General features: G+C 26.8%; 1 protein-coding gene across 2 annotated transcripts in view; it reads right to left on the bottom strand.

Moving 5' to 3' along the window:
• Window positions 1–2440: 2440 nt before the first annotated feature.
• Spn (protein phosphatase 1 regulatory subunit spinophilin) overlaps window positions 2441–19055 on the bottom strand; it is a 470769-nt gene continuing 454154 nt past the window's right edge. The window contains exons 30-32 of one of the 2 annotated variants that reach the window (XM_075368965.1): window positions 17817–17950; window positions 14907–15184; window positions 2441–3756 (exon numbers count right to left, since the gene is read on the bottom strand). In XM_075368965.1, coding sequence (XP_075225080.1) covers window positions 14909–15184; window positions 17817–17950 — 410 coding nt within the window. In that variant the 3' untranslated portion in view covers window positions 2441–3756; window positions 14907–14908. Of the gene's footprint in view, window positions 3757–9793; window positions 10723–14906; window positions 15185–17816; window positions 17951–19055 lie in introns of those variants that run through there. The other variant, XM_075368964.1, reaches the window with a different exon arrangement.

The raw sequence follows: 19055 nt of genomic DNA, 5'->3' as shown, positions 1-19055 counted from the left end.
AAATTTTTATTTAAAAAAATAATAATATTTTACAAATAAATGTCAAAGATTGCATGTAACAATAAATAAATAAAATAATAATAAGAAAGAAATTGGAAGTATTGTTACGTTACAATAAACTAATATAAAACAAAATACTGCAAAAAGAAAAATGACTGCTATTTATGTTCATGAAGACAATAATTTATGCTATAATAATAAGCGGATAATAATAACATAAATACTTTACAGGAATTAATGAAATAAAAATAAATTCTTATAAAACATACATACAGTGTTGATGAAATAATGATCATACAATGTTAATGATAAATTACGAATAAAAATATATAATGGTACATAAATACAAATTGTACAAAGAACATACTAAATGATATCAAAATTCAGTAATATTATAGCAGATACAAAAATGAATAAAAAAAAATACAAAAACTAAATTTTCACAGCACTCATTTAAGAATAAAAATTTGATATACACACATTAAAAATAATAACAACATACAACCATTCTTTTTTTTTTTAATAAATAATTATAATTAGAATACAAGTAATATAAAAAAATAAAATAAATATAAATACTTAAAATACAACATAACATACAATTCACAACTACATTAAACATATGTACATAAAATACCAACTGTATGTATTTTTACAGAAATCAGTTCTTATTATGTACTTATGATTAATAAAAAAACAAAAGAATTAATTATTTTCTTAAAAGAAAACTTATCAAGATAAAAATTTATTACACAATATGAAACCTTCCATTTTTTTGTGTTGTAAAAAATGCTAAGACAAGGCACTTTGTGCTTTTGTCTTAGCTTGTACTCGGTATATAAACTGTAATTTTATAATCAACCAGTAATTTGACTATTAAAATTTTGGTAAAACATTAAATATTTAAATATGTATTTGTAAAGGGACTTGTTTCTATTTTTATGTTATTAAAACAACATATAAGAAACAAAGCAACATATAGCAGGCAGTCCCAAAAATAGGATAAAGTTGATACTAAACTACTTTACCGATGGTCTGCCTCTATACCTTATTCGTTTACTACATTGGCCCAAATATAAGCCACAATTTTAAATTCTACTCACAAACAGAAAATTAAATCGATAAGAAAAAATATTAAAACCGTCAACCATTTCAGTGATTTATATAGTATCATATGAAATGAAATTGATTTTAGTCAATTTATTATGACATTACTTAATTTTCATGATAATTTCAACAAATTCAATACCCTATTGGGAGATTTATTTATCATATGATTATTCAAAACAGTGAACAAAAAGAAAAAAACATGTATGGATGGACTAAGTTTCCAAGTTCTTCTGAGTCAATTATAACTTATCTTCTGGTATTTTAACATTTTTATGTAAAAAAAACTAATCATGAAATTTTTTAAATTAAACTTAAATAATAAAATAAAATTTTCATAATTTATTTTTAAATTCCAGCAGCCAACAAATACGATGAAAAGGTGAGATGTCCTATTCTTTCCTTGATTTCCCTTCTGTGCAGCAGTGCATTTTCCATTTATTATCCTCATTATTTTTTTGTTGTACTAGATAATTCTAAAGATTAAATTCTGATGTTAGAAGGATAAAATTCATATCATATATGGGTGACTGGTACTGCACCTTTTGAATATAAAATTCACAGGTAGTTCTATCAGTGACTGACAGATAGCGTTAGAAGAGATGAAAGGCTAAAAAATATAGGCATCCCGGTACGCACCAGTGCAATCGTGAACACTGGACAATGGAGACTTGCAATACACGAAAATGACAATACCATAGCCAACATGTTGCGTAAACAACAAAGTCACATAAAAGTAAAGATATGTTAATAATAATGAACTAGGAACATATATCACATTATACAAAATATACTGAGCATTATTAAAGAAAACTCATCGAAATGGTCACGTGTCTTTAGACAATTTATTTATGTTAAAAATGTACATAAATCATACCCCAGATACGTTAATTCAAGTTTTCCAGTAGTATGTAATCCATTAGAATCATTCAAAAGCCACAAATTGAAAAATTATACAGTGTATGCTACGAAAATTTGTCCAAAAACATGGGAAAATACTTTGTTACTTAAAAAAGAAAAATTCTTCCAAGTTGGTTTGTACAAATAAATTCTTATGTATATTATATTTTTATAGATATTATTATATTACTGTGTATGATGTGTAAAATATTATTAATAAATAATGAAACTATTTTTTTTTTTTTTAAATATAGGTTATATTTGGGTCAATAAAGTAATAAATATTATATAGATAATAATTCTGATTATTACCTTTTTTCTAGAGAGAAATTAGTATTAGTTTATCTTTTACAAAGACAAACTAGTATCTAATAATGTAAAGACAGTATACAATAAAAAAAATTATAATCAAATTTTTTTAACTGAATAGTACTGCAGTCCTAGCATAAAGACTTTAAAAATAATTATTAAACATTGTTTTACATTAAATAAAAATGATATTTTGATAAATACAAATAAAATATAATAAATTTCTACTTCAGAGCCGAGGTAAAATTATAGAATAAATTGTGCTTACAAAAAACAAACTATGTACCAAGACTATTGCAAGACAATAATACAAAACAGTGCTATCAGTTAAACAATGATATTCTACAGTTTATAAATATTAGAGTTGGAGAAAAGGTTTCTCTGTATTCTCTCGATAGATGGCTTTAAAATCACATAACTCTGGTAATATTAATCAAATCTGTCAACACTTGTCAGCTTTTGAAAGAGAACATACCTCTGAGTATTTTTAGAAAGGTTATCATTAGTTATATTAGTTTATTTATTCAAAACTGATTGCATTCTGAAGGTGAATGAAGATAAAGAAGAAATCTGATACATTTTGAAATTTTGAATGCAACTCAAATTGCTAAAAAAAAAGTTTCTTAAGTTTATGGACATGATATGGTACCGGTCAATATCTGTGACGTAAAGCTACTTCAAACATTTTCTATCTGGAAATTTTGATGTCAACAATGCATCTCACTCTGGTCAGCCAATGACCAAAAAAGTCGATGTAACGATGGAAAAAATTGAGAAAGTCCAGCACAACAGCAATCATGATACCAGTAAAAACTAAACAACCACAAAATGGTTTTAAACCATTTAAAGAAGGCTGAATAAAAAAATATCTTTAATTTCTATTTGCGAATCATTGCTAAAACAGAACAAAATTGAATCATTTTTGAAATGGCTAATTATGGGCGATAAAAAATGAATTATGTATGACAATATTGCAAAGAAAAGAGCATGCATTATTTTATTACACAATCTTTTCAATCATTATTGTATGGCAGAATTACTAATTCATGACTGACGCCAAGAAAAATGCTACTATATATATATATATATATATATATATGTGCGCGCACATGCGTGTGTGTGGAGCAAAAAGGATTTGTTCACCATGTGTTTCTGCCTACCACTCAAACAGCAAAACGGCTGATTTTAATCTCAACTATCAAAAACTGGAAAGAGTACGCTAAGAGATTGAGATTTAGCAACTAGCATTGATCGATAAGAAAGCTATCGTCTTCCATCACGAGAATACCAGAAATCCACACATCTTTGATGGCCTGTCAAAAATTGAGAGAGCTTATCTGGAAAGTTCTGATGCATCCGCCATATAGTCCTGATCTAGCACTGTTGGACATACCACTTGTTTCAATCTCTTCAGAAATGGTGTAAAGTTGGTGTAAAAGCCTGTAAAAATAACTTGTCATGATTTTTCATCCAGAAAAAAAACAGAAGGTGATACGATTATGATTTTAACACACAAATGGCAAAACAGCAGGTTTGTTTAAATTTTTTTTTTTGAAATATAAAAAAAATCCTGTTTTACTTTGGCATATGAAGAAACTTTTTCCCCAAACTTTTATCATTATTGCAAAGTAATATAATTGGTTAATTAAAGAAATGCATAAGTATTTATGAGTTAAAATTGAAAGATATCATTTTTTGAAAAAAAAAATTAGCATGTTTTAACAATGTTTCTCAACAAAAATTTTTATGAAGATGCTAAAGAAGGTACCTCAAAAAAAAAAATGGCATCCACTTTTTATAAAATGAATAAATACAGTTATGGTAAACAATCTTGTAAATCAATTAATTTGTAACAAAATTTAATTAAAATAAATTTAACCAATGACAGGATGACTTTACAGAAGAGAAATTTTTACTGTTCTTGTACTTGAGCCTTTTTTAAATCTTCATTTAAATAAATATAAAACATAAAAATTATAATAATATTAAACTAATTTATAAATAATAATAAAATTATTTAAGCAATCACTTGTCAAATAAGTATATACAGCATTCTTAATATTACAATAAAATAAACTGAAATATTAACTGGCAGTGTATAATATTAAGTGATGATAATAAATGCACATGAATTCAGTAATTGCGATTGTAGATATCAGTTTTAAAAATACTATATGGAATTTACCAGGTTTTTAATAATATATATGTTTTACTGATATGACAAAAAAAGTAGCATCTGTTTTTTATCAGTAATCCCCGTTAACCCACTTTTTAAGACGGTATGGAATGGAAGAGGAAGACAGATCTACTTCACATTATAGACAATAGTACACTAACAGATGTTGAATAAGCATTTTTAACTGCTTGTATAATTTTTCCTTTCAATTAGTATGAGTGTCCTATTGAAGACATAAGGCTGGTAGCACACATGCTGGACAATATAAAACAAGGTATCATATAAATGAAATACATTAACCATACTGCTGTACAATATTGGATCTATGATTGACAAATGTTCTGCTGATTTGAGAATGATTAAAATCATAAGAGAAAAATAGAAAAAGAATAGGAGGTACAAAAAGAAAGGAAGAAGAACTTTCTTGAAACATTTTTACTGAACTTTATGTTTTTAATTTATAAACAATAGATATTTATATACAATATTGTTGGATATCAGATAACAATAGATAATAGTGATATAGAAACTGCTTAATTTCATAATCTATCAGTTATATCTTAGTGTGAAGTTACTTCATTTTAAAACACATATTGGGTTCTCTCTATTGAACAAGATTCATCAGTAGCAGTAGTAGAAATGGAAGAATCCAATATTATTTATAAAAATATTATAAACAATTCAAGAAATATTTTAAGTATTCACTGATCAAATTAAAAATGTTTAAATACACTGCCCAGTATAATTGATGTCACCTTGAATGTGTGTGTGTCGAACCTATGAATAAATAGGGCTGAATTTTATTTCAAAGATAAGACAAAGATATATTATGGTTTATATTAATATGTGTATTTTATTTTTTCAGACTCTGGTCTTGACTAATATATATATATATATACATATGCTGCCTGCCTTATGCTAAATAATCACCCACTATGTTACAATTTTTACATGATCAAACAAAAATTTTAATTGAAATGTTCAATTTAGTAGAAATATTTTAATACTGAATTATTTGGTTCTCAGTGAATATGTTTAAAAGTATATCTAATAACATTTCAAAATATAATAAATTAATAAAACTACAATGAAACAGAGAATTAAAACAAAATAAACAGTAACTACTATTATGGTCTACATTGTATTTAGATTACAAAATCATGTTTCTTATTATAAAACATAAATTAATTTTCAGTTTTATTGCAAATGAATTTAAAGATCTTTTAATATGGTGGATGTAAGATAACGAATGAAATCTTAATATTTAAAGATCATGTGCTGTTTGAAAGTACTCTTATCTGCATAAATGAGCATGGTAATAAATAAAAAATTTTCAAAACCTACAATCTTCAGTTAAATAATTAAAACATACATAAACTTAGCAAACATAACATACGTTGAAGTTCAAGAACTGTTGAAGATATAACAGTCAAAAACAAAATTTATCAGTAGACTGATACCATTAGCACATTAATGATTGCATAAAATATAATAAAATAATATTATTATGATACAAATAATAAATAAGCAATCATTAAAAAAAAATTAAATAAAATATATGCACAGTTTTAAGGGGTAAAGAATAACCAGCTAATGTTATTACAATGATACATTAATAATTACACTTATCATATAATATAACTATCAATATTACACTGTCTAAATTTACATTAATTCATAAATAAATGTATATTATATAATTATTTATTTTAAAAATCATAATGATAAATTCATAATTTTAAGAACTCCCATATAAAGTGTTTTAAGTATTATTACTATATCTTTAGTAAAGATCATAAAAAATTGTACATACATAATTTTTTACTATGAAAATGTTACACAATTCTTTCTTCCACTATGGTATACATTAAAATTAAATTATATACTTAATTAGGTAAAATAAAGTTTATAAGTTTTGTCAATATAATTATAAGCTATGGTGTAGCAGAAATCTATAAACTTGACCTTCAAGTCAAAAATTTTGTAAAATATCAAGACGGCTGGGCATAAATACAAACTGAAACTTTCAATTTACATTAAATTATTTTAAGAAAAACATCATGTGTCAGGAAACATGAAAAAAATCTAAACCTTTTGGTAAAATGGACAAGCAGTGAAGGATCCTAATTTCAAAAATTTCTTTTTTTATTAGAATTTATTGTAGCTATTTTATATAATGTTAATATTTTAAGTTGCTTTTATCAATTTTTAAACACAACAAAATTTGAATAACTTAAAGGTAATTAAAATAACAAAAGAAATATGGATATTAAAATGTGTGTACTTTTAAACTGATCATAAAAGATTTTTTTTTAATTTATTAAATAATAAGATGTACAAACTGGATCGGGCATAAAATTAGAGGAAAGGGAATAATAAATACAGTTCTTGAATGCTCCATTGAAGGTGTAAAAAAAGAGGAAGGAGGAGGTTGAAGTTAATAAATGATATAAAGGGCAGTGAAGGTTATGATGATATGAAGAGAAAAGCATGGGACAGAAACAGATGAAGACAAAAGTGGTGCCAGGGGTCTTACCACATGATGAATTAAATATGTATGTAAAAAATTAATGGATCATACACACATAATAACTTTTAGATATGTAAGTAATTGACATTTTAATGAACATTATTCATCAAAATGCAATATGAAATGTTGTCTATTTCCTATACATTGTTTAGCCAGCACGAGAATAAGAGTTGTGGTATGAGGCGTGCACAAGTCCCTTTGAGCAGTCCCTTTTATCTCTTTCTCTCTCTCTCTCTCTCTCTCTCTCTCACACACACACACACAAAGTAACATCTGTGTCTCTCACACACAAAATAGTAGCTTGCTGCTACTGCATTCTTTAGAGCTCTATTCTTATTGTGAGTGAAGAGTATGTTATTTTATCGAATGATAATCCATGGATTTAATAATGTCATGTATTTAATTTATTTTATAAAACTGTACCTTACATTTCCATTTTGACATAATCAAAGTAAGAAGAGTACACTTAACTTCTGTTGTGATTAGCTGAGTTGATATTATTCATTGCCAGTTAGTTCATTTAATGATAATTTATTCAGTTTGTTTAAAACTATTATACTTAAATTTGCCATAATTAAAATAAAAAAAATTGAAATATTTGAAATAAAATTATTGACTTATGGAAAGAATTAGATAAAAAATCTGACATTGCATCAATTTTTAAAATAAAAAACATGAAGATGCTATCAGAACCTTTACCAAATACATAGGCAACAGAAAACAACATTCCAACATACTATATTACTTCAGCTTCAAAAAAATGTAATTAACAAATGTATTAAACTAAAAAGATCAACAATGTTTAATCCAAATTCGAAATCAAAATTTGAGAAAAAAAGTGTTCACACACAAACACACACTGAATTCAATAACAAACTGTTCGTTCATTGAAAATAGTAGTCTACTATTTAAGAGTAAATTCAAAGGCTGAATTTTTCCTTTGGTTGTAAAGTACACTCATGTAATTAAATTACACAGAACTTTATATATTAGCATTATTCATCTAGAGCCAAAACCAGATAAATGAAATGTTTATAAGATTACATCTTTGCTCCAACTTTTTTTTTTTGGCTTGTGAGGTACAAAGTCTGAGATTTCTAATTAAACAATGGGAGTACTCCATTGAAGTCACATGATGGTTACCATCTTAGTTTGAATTCATTCATCTAAACTCTAAACTTATTTAACGGTGTTCTACACTAATTTTGTATTTTAAAAACATTATGGCATCTATTAATACAGAAAAATTGATACAATTATAAGACCAGAAGAATATTTTGTTATTTTTCAGAAATTTGTTACTGTCATTAATATAGCATCTTCCGATTTTAAAGCATATGACTGGCAGAAAGTAGCAAAAGAAAATCTTAAAACAACATCATTTGGCATTTTAAATTTAATTATATAAAGCATACAATTTTGACACGAGAGAAACAAACAAAATGTATTTATTAGATATCAGCTCTGTATCACTGTAATGCTGGTTGTGACAAACCTGTATTAAAAAAAAAAGAAAAAGAGTTTCCAATGTTCAGCCTGATCTTCATGCAATTCAATTAAAAAGGAAAAATTATGAGTGACCAAAATTTAGAGCATTATGCTACTGAAAGTAGCATTATAGATACTGTGAAAAATTCCTGAGTTTGATGCATAAGATATTCAAAGACGGCTAAGTAGATGTGAAAATGACAGACACAAATGTGAACAAAGTACGAGATAGTTACAAAATGATGGTTAATTAAGAGTATGATTGTATAACATGACAGAATGATTACAATATTTTATATGAAACAAGTAGGTTACACTAAGGATAAAGTTTTCTTGATGGCGCTAATTCCAGTGAAAAGAAAACCAAGAGCATTCTAGAAATAGAGTTCAGAAATGTATCAAGGAAAGGGAATAGTCTAAAGTAGTGTGTAGATGCACAAGGAAGTGCTTTGAAAATTACAGTAACCACTAATGTATAGTTTGAAACACATGAATACGTTTACAGATGCTCAAGAAAGTGCTTTGAAAATTACAGTAACCACTAATGTATAGTTCGAAACACATGAATACGTTTACAGAAGCAATACAGCAACTTAATTTATGTTTTATACATGTACTTGTAATTTTTAATGATCTGACTAAAGATTATGTATTGGTAAGTTTCTTGACTATTCTGTTTACATCATGGTAGTTCTTAATATAAATTGCACATTATATGTATATATATATATATATATATATATATACACATTCATATAAAACTAAAATAATACATTGGAGTAACAATAATGTACGAAAATTTTTATATATATATAAATTTTCATATATAGGGCCAATTAAAAGCACAGGCACAGTTTCATATACTTGCAACTTCATAAAATATAACAAATTTTTTTTTACTATAATGAGCAAAGTTATTTTGAGATGTTTGTGAGGATATAAAATTCACAGCAGATTAAAATTAAAATAAATGCTTCAAATTTATTGAATTTTCCGATTCTAAGCTAAATAAGATCTGTTGAGATACAAGATTTGTTTAATTAATGAAAAAAAATATTAGCAAAGATGCGCTATGTATAATACAACTGAAATGAAATAAAAAAAAAGTCAAATAAAATCTTAAATACATAACATTTAAATAACACTTTCTCTAAAATGCTATCAAGGAGTATGCATCTGACTTTTTTCTTTTTCTTTTTTGTTTATGAAAAATATTATAATTGATTCCTACTAGTAAAATTATTATTTTTTTAATCTTACAGCAGGTGCAAAGAAAGAAAATAATAAATAAAATTTTCTAATAAGACAATTTGCTTAGAATTTAATTTTAAATGAGTAGGTTAACTGAGACTACTTCCATTGCTCTTCAAAGAACCAAAACCCCATGTCATTACAGTTTTGGATATGAAACAATTATTTTTTTATGAAAACAACTTAGTTTACACAGAAAAAAAATTGTTACGGCAAAATGATCTAATGCACTTACTGAGAAACATAATACCTGTTACTGCCACAGGAAAAACTGTATACTAAAAGGCTATAATTAAACAATAAGAAAAACTTTTAATATTTTACTGTAAAAATAATACAGGTTTTTAAATATTTTATAGAATTATAATTTTATAAAATAATAGTCCAGTTTTTATTTTTGACCCTATACGTGTACGTGTTCTACAAATATATATAAAATTATAAAACTACAAATATATATGTATTATTTATTATATATGACACTGAAGGACTGGTTGGGCAGGAGAATTAAGTAAGGAGGGGAGATATGATATATTACATAGGATTTATTATTGTAGAAAGAGGTTTGCTCCTATAACTAGACATCATGAATTAATTAATAATAATTAATATCCTACAATTAATTATCTAAATAATACATTTATTAAACATAAACTTATTTTATTTAATTACACTACCTATAACAATTATTAAATAATAATAAAAATTCGTTGATATTTACAATGATTTAATATTATTATTATTACATAAAATTATTAATTAATTTTATTTTAATTAGAAGACATCTGGTGTCATGGTAGGCCGGTTATAAATTCTTAACATTTTTCTTCTTCATCTACTTCTAAAGAATTTCTTAAATATTTATCATTATTACCAATAATAATGATAAAAATTATAAGAAATTATATCGATGTTTACAATAATTTATTGCACTTTACATCAGATTGTTCTCATATATCATCTAAAAAATAGAAACAAAACAAATATAAATACTTGAAAAAAATCCACAAAAAACAATGAACTCTAAAACATTATCGAGTAATAAAAAGACCATTCTGAAAGTAAAGAATAGTTACACTTAGCTCTTGTACACGTGATTTTCCAGCAGTGATGAAAAATATCAGTTTTACATATATTCACATATTATCTCTCTATAAGTTATGTAATTTCAAAATATATAAAAATTATTACAAATATAAGAGAATCTTACAAATTACTCCAATGATTGATTATTAAATTATTGAAGTGAAAAATTCTTTTGGCACACCACACACTTTTGAATGGGCATTGAAAAAGTTTGATCCATCAGGCTCTGAAGTGAAATACTCATTCGTGTAAATTCGGGTGAGCCAAGTTTAGCAGAGTGCAGGAAACACAGTTTGCTGGGTAGTGAATAAGTCTGTTCAGTCAGGCTCTAAAGTAAAATGCTCATTTGGGTAAATCTGGGGAGAACTAAGTTTGTCCAAGTGAGAGAGAAACAATCAGCTGTGAGTATACTTTGTGTATATTTATTAAATTGTGTATGCTTAAGATCACACGGCCAAAGTGAAAACTCCTATGGCAATCGTTATTTTTTCAAAGTAATATATATATATATATATATATATAAAATGAAGACCTCAGGCAAAGAACACTTAAAGTGACGTTTGACTCTTCTAGAAAACAGTGATTTTAGTACAACAATATAATTTATATATTTTTTTAAATTTAAGAAAATCATTTAATGATTCATTTTGTTACATTATTATTTTTTTAATACCTATTTATTAATTAATAAATTAAGTTTTATAATTAGGAAAAGGTAAAAACAAATATAAAACTGAAATATGTAAATCCAGGGAATTATTAATCCTAGTCCATAAAAGTCAAAGACCAATTCCAGTCTAGAAACTACAAAATATTTTAACATGATATTATAACTACAAAATTTATTATTACTTTCAAAACTGCAAATGTTAGCATTATAATTCTAAACTTATAAAAATCAAACAAATTTTCCAATACAAAAACTATCAAAACATTGAAAATGATTTCAGCAAAATTTATTATTACTACAAAAAAAGTAAATCCAGATAATTATAATTCTACACATCAGGTAATCTTCCAGGTATTTTCTGTTTCCGAGTGCTTTTATTACAACTTTCATCAGACTCGCTCATTTTATGTTGAGGTAAACACACTTAAAACAGAAATAAAAATACTTGTACACAAAAACAATATCAAAACTAATAATGCCTACCATAACCTCAAACCTTCTTTTTTCCTGTTTAGTCTCCGGTAACTACCGTTCAGATAATACTTCAGAGGATGAATGAGGATGATATGTATGAGTGTAAATGAAGTGTAGTCTTGTTCATTCTCAGTTCGACCGTCCCCGAGATGTGTGGTTAATTGAAACCCAACCACCAAAGAACACTGGTAACCGCGATCTAGTATTTAAATCCGTGTAAAAATAACTGGCTTTACTAGGACTTGAACGTTGGAACTCTCAACTTCCAAATCAGCTGATTTGGGAAGATAACCTCAAACCTGGCATGGACTTAGATTATTCTTCCATTGTGATGTAGTCAGCTGATTGAACATTGATTATTTTTACTTGCAAACAGTGAGATAGTTTAATACTTCCCTGAATGCATAATATTCAAACGTGAATAACATGCACATGGACGGTTTTTTCTCAAAATTACTAAACTTTTAAAACCATTAAAATTTAATAGATGGCAGCACTAACCCAATTTAAAAAAAAGGACTTAGCTTGTTCTTTGCCTGAGGTCTTCATTATATTATATTAACGATCATAACATTATGGATGACATTACTTGGACGAATTAGGTACAAGGCATAAATTAATATAAATATAATTTATATTTATATTATATATATATAAAATTATTTATTTTCATTCGTATAATCATTAGATCTACAATGTGGATCTAGAAAGAACCAGAAACATGGCATAAATTAATATTATACAAATATATATAGATAAAATTAACTTCCATTCGTATAATCAATATATCTACAATGAATCAGGAAGAAGGCATAACTTATTATTATATATATACAGGTAATCATGAAGTTCTCTGGGACTTTCATAATCTATTATACTCGTGAAAATAATGGAAAAAGTTCATATAAACATATGTCCTGAAATTCTTTGTTTGTGAGTTGTTTGAATAAATTTTGCCTTGGTGCCATACATACCTTGGTTAGGAGTATCTTTTTTCTATATATTGATCTTGCCGGTTCATGTTTCATAGTAAATAAAATAAATTTTTCAGTTTTTTTTAAAGAATATATTTCCATAAATTATAATGATCATTATATATTAACATATTTTACATTTAGTTAAATTTTTATTACATTGTTTCAAAAATATATAATTTACTGTATATACATGTTTAACTATATGAATGCTTAATTTACACTGAATAATATTAGAATTAGATACACTGTAACACACACAAATGAGTCTTAGAATGATGGACAGAGACAGACTGCCTGATTCTAGTGCAGATTCAGCTTATATAGTGTAGATGGAGCTGAGTGAACTGTCAGTAATTGTATGAATGGTACGGAACTGAGTGAATCGTCAGGAGCTGTGTCTCAACACAAGTTATGGCTAGTGAAAAATTTTGCACGGATTTTGGCTATCCTGGTGAAACGAGTTCATACTGAATTTTTAGGATATTAATTAAGAAGCAGAATTAGTGATTTCTTATGGGTTTTGATTGAATAAAATAGGTCCCAGAACCATATCTACAGTAATTTTTGAGAAATCTAGGCATAAAAAACAGGGTTTTTTATGCCTGAAATACAATAACCTTGTTAAATGTTAATAAACCCAAAAAATGTTTAAACAAAACTTGTAGAGAATTTAATTCTGAATAAAATGGTGTAAGATAAGTTGAATAAAATAAAGAAAAGTTAGAAAAATTTGAATTTTTTTTAGATACAGTACACTAGACCAAAGTGCATTATATGTAACAGTTTATAATAAATGTTCAACCCCATTTTCAACATGTAATTCACAAATGAAGCATTTTAGGACATATTTTTATGCAAATGTTTTCCATTATTTTCACGAGTACAGTAGGTTATGAAAGACCTGGGATAACTTCATGATGATACATTCTGTAATAAATAAAATTTTGTTTTTCATTTGTATAATCATTAGAGCTACAATATGTGCAACTGTAACTATGTATCAATTATTCTGTTGAATGTTGCTGTGGTTGATTTTGTAAATCAATATTTTCTTCAGTATTATCTATGAGAAAGGTAATTAAAACATGTGAGATAAATACTTTTGATTGAAATCTATCCGAATAACTAAAAAAAGTCTCCATCAATTGTAGTTCCGTACACTGTAATTGTACTTTCAATTGGGTCAGTCGAGATCATACTATGATTTAATTTGGTTTTTAAGAAATCAATTAAAGGCTTTGATATTTCTCTTGAGAAGTCTACATGAAAGATTCATTAATATTTATATATAAAATTTCAAAACAATTACAATCTCCGTAGAAGTTCTCATTTCAACCGTGCAGTCTTAAGCAAACACAATTTCATTTTTTATTTACTAGTCTGAAAAACGTTAAATTTGACTGATCTATGCCCTGTCACTGAAAAGCATTTATTTATTTTTCAGTAATAATGCAGTGCACATTTTACATACAAAATTTTACATTTGCTGCCAGTTAAAAGAAATTACATACTTCTACTTGCTAAATGTATAAGAAAAGTGTTAGACTGTACAAACTACTATATCACAAATATAATAAATACCTGTCATTTGAACCAATGCTCAGCTGGTAATCAGTTAACAGTTACGCTGTCTAAGTAACAACATAGACATATAATGACTGAATAAAAGGTAGTTATAAACAGAATAATGAAACTCAATATATGCTATACAACTGATTTGCAAATAATTTTCATCAGAGGTTTCAAATAAACTAAGGAGGCACAATTAACTATTCTGTTGGAACACATGAAAGCATCTCCTGATAGATTATTGTGCATGCGCAACGGATAGAATTATGTAGTGTGAAACATCCAAAATTTACTTTACAAATAAAAACAATCAACACAAGTAATAGAGTGGTATGAATAAAAAATTATAATAAAATGAGTAAAAATCACCTTCATTTCCTTTTGTTAGCTTTTTCTGCTAATTTTTCAGCTTTCTTCAATAAACGTTCCTTTTCTTTACGTTCTTTATCGTGCTGGCGTCTTTCTTTCTCTACTTGAACTCTTAACTCTTTCAATTTTCTTTTTAATCGTGTTTTATCATCACCAATAACTCCAAGGTTTTTTAAATCACGTGATTCTAATGTTAGTAACGCATTACCATTAACATGCTGTTCTAAGAATTTGGGAATATGTTGTTCTAGGCCTAAAGCTAGCAACCACTGACACACCTAAACAGAGTAATATTTATGAACAATTGAAAATTTGCATTTGTTATTCTATAAATTAAGACAGCAGTATCAAATAACAATTATTTAGTAGTTAAACATTTTAATTACAACAAAACTATTACTTTTTAATAAGACCGGCTTATTAAAATATTTAATCATATCAGCTCAAAGGTTAAGTGGCAAAATAGTAGAGTTGGATCATTATTAGCAGAGTTTTATAACAGTTCCAATTTCTCGAAATAAGACATAAACACAGAGGTTTGAAGATGTTAAATGAAAAATTGTTTTAAAAGTTTCTAACAAAAATTTTCGTTTATCAATTATTTAAAACTTTGTGAAAAAACATGACTACAGAGCTAAATATTATGAAAATTAATTTTAACATAGAGTTAATATAAAACCAATAGATGAAATCAACATCTGAATTGAAAAATGACTGGTCATTGTATTAAAGTAAACAATCATACCGGAAATGAATTTCATTTCAGCATTTCTTAACAGTAACGAAGAAATTTTAATTTTGTTTCACATTATTTATTAAACATTTCAGCAAATTACTGACTGTTCACATACCTTGCTGAAGTACAATTTCAAATTGTTTTACATCAGTGGAAATATTATAGAAACACCAATAGCGGTAAAAGTATATTTAATGAAAAAATAAAAAATGCTTAAATAAAAAGGTTTCATTAATTATAAAACTTATTAATTCTCAGAAGTAGATGGCTTCATTGAAACTTGTCAAAAAAAAGTTTTAACTTTTCAACACAATCCTACCTTTACACAAAGTAAGGCACTAGATCACATTGTATATAGCCTTTTTATGAATTTCAATACCATAAACAACTTCCAGTCATTAAAAAAAAAACAAAAAACAAACAAATAATTCTCTATTCTTTCTTGTAGCAAACATGAAGTAAGATTGTTAGTAAAATGGTTCTGTGAACAAACGGAAACAAAGAAATCATGTCTAACTTTGTATCATGTCAGTAGGTGACTATACAAAGATACAGTTTTACAATCATAAGGCAAAAAACAATTTCCACAATACAGAGAATTTCTAAGTCTTGTTTATAAAAATTCATTATATTCTAAATAAGGTAAAATGGTTACAATACTAAGAGTAAGTTTTAAAAAAATCTTGGTAATATTTAGGAAAATTTCAATAAAAAAGGAACTTTTTAAAATTAATAAAGTATAACTAACAATCATGCTTAGATAAATTTAAAGATAATTATGTAAGGTTATTAATAAATTAACCTTCGATATTATACATGTGTACGTGCAATAGATATCTAAGCTTAAATACAGTCCGTTGCCATTAGGGTTCTGCACCACTCAGATAATATATGATAACGTATAAAGTGATGGTTACATCTCCTACCAGTTACAGGGTATGTAGTGCCATTTGTTTTTTTTTAAACAGAAGGAATATCTATAGCCAAGAGCCACTGTCAGCTGTGCACAGTTAATGGTAATAATGTAATGAATTATGGTACAGGAAATTCAGGAAAGAGCAAACTAGTATGCAGAATGAGAAAGGAAGTGACATTTCATTATTGAAAAAATTGAACATACTGAACGTAGACAAAATTTCCCTCAAATTTCAAGATTAATTTTTTACATAATTATTACACACAGATTGGGTGTTTGTAAGTACCGTGCATGACCGGTACTGAAATTACTACTAACAGATAAACAAAATAAAAAGAATGATAACAGCATTAACTTTTCTTCAGCAATACTGAAATACTGGAAGTGAATTTCTTGACAGTATTGTTACTGGGGACAAGAGATGGATTCAGTTAATCAATATTGAGACAAAAGAACAGTTTAAATGGTAGATTCACATACATACTCACCAAACAAGCTCAAAAATTAAAAATTAAATTAAAAATAAAATTCATTATTTATACAAAAATAGCCGTAATTAAACAAAAGAAAAACTGATGTTTTATTAAACACTGAAATTAAAATGACACCAATTAATTCATTAATATGAAATTAATATAAATAAAGCCAAATAAATAATATATAATGTTATCTAACACTATCAGATATGCATCTGTGTATAATATACACAAACAATAATATCTACAGCAACAATCTAATCTCATGGTAAAAGTCACACTTACTTTACTAGTAGCACTGGAACATGACTATACATAGCAGTAGTTCATAAACTTTCTGGATATGCACCTTGTTTTGTTGACTAGTAAGTGAAAGATTTTTTACAATCCCTCTCTCACGGCTGAGATTTGGCACCGTCTAATTTTCATTTGTTCACAAAATTGAAGAACTGGTTGGCTGCTCAACTCTTCAAAAGCAATGCTGAACTCATGGATGAGCTCACAAATGGATGGGTACTTTGGTGAGGCTATTCTTTAGAGGGGAATACACTAGGTGATGTCACAATACAACAAATGCTTGAATTTTGGCGGGGATTATGTCAAGAAGTAATGTAAATATATATTTAACTTTTGCACATAATAAATTTTTTCAATTTAATTTGTTTATTTTAATATTACTCAACCAGAGGATAAATAACAGCCTAATTAACTTTATAACTAATCATTATTATTCAGAAAAAAATTATTAACAAATAGATACTGAACAATAACTAATGTGATACCTGTTCTTTTGACCAGTCTGGTACAGGTGCTGTATGCCATATATGTGATGATGATTTTTTATCGGGAGTAGTAGTCGATGTTGTAGAGGTGTTTAATTCTTGAGGCTGCGAGGGACTCCACACATCACTTGAATCTAAAACAAACACCAATCATATACTTCTTCTTTAAATATTCAAATATACGATAAATAGACAATAATTAATAAACAGTCGTTCAAAAAGAACCGACACATTTCTTTCTGATGTAATTTTGGTAAGGTTGGTTAGTGATTTGTTAAGTAAAAATGAAACCACAGACATGGTTATTCATAGCCATATTCATCAATTTCTGAAATGTACTGATGGAATATGAATCACTGTACTGTTAGTGTCAAGTTTTTTCATAAAAATTTAAATCAATTACAACAAACAAACTGTGTTTTTGTAGCCTTGGAGCACTGAGTTGTAACTCAACTACTCTTTTATAAATAAAAATAATTTTATTCTTCTGGTTGAGTTATGATGACAAATCTCTTGGAAGACAATCAAATGCGAGAACTCTTAAGTAATTAGATCCTAGTGTTAAGTTTATGTTACACAATTAGAAACTGTAATAGTTTATTAACGTTTACTACCCAGCTGTAGAGTTAGGTACGTTACATCATATCCCCAAATTAGGCAAGCATTCTAATCAAAATTTTAGAGGGTTTGACACCATCATTCATAAGAAACTTCATGATAATATGTTGCAAAACCAACAATGGAACCTCATGCTTGATATGATGCTAAAGAACATGCAGATGTGAACGCAGAGGAGGCTAAAGCATTTATACCTTTCCCAAATTTCCGTCTTCAATATCCCTACTGCCAAACCACCCTTTGTATGTGATGACAAAAGTCCAGCTGAACTTTTATACTTGACTAATCTTTGTATTTTGAAGCGCAACAATTTTTGGAGTGCGTCTGAAAACGCACTGACACTCTTCAAAGATAAGCTGTAATTGAAAAGACACACTTCAAAGACAAGGTTTTCTTCATGACAAACATTAGTCATGAGACTTAGAAAAAAATAGTATTTTTTTATTCTCTCAAACGAGTGAAAATTTTTAAAGCGTACAGACAAAAGTTTTTGAATCAAAGAAGATTACTTCACGCATATATTTTTCTTTTTTTTTTAATTATACAGATTTAAGAAATAAGGATTTTTTATAATATAATGATTTTTCAAATATTAATTAATATACAACTTGTACACTGTTA

Source organism: Lycorma delicatula, chromosome 6 (genome assembly GCF_047948215.1).
Source record: "Lycorma delicatula isolate Av1 chromosome 6, ASM4794821v1, whole genome shotgun sequence".
Taxonomy (NCBI): domain Eukaryota; kingdom Metazoa; phylum Arthropoda; class Insecta; order Hemiptera; family Fulgoridae; genus Lycorma; species Lycorma delicatula.
This window is presented reverse-complemented; position numbering and strand designations above follow the sequence as displayed.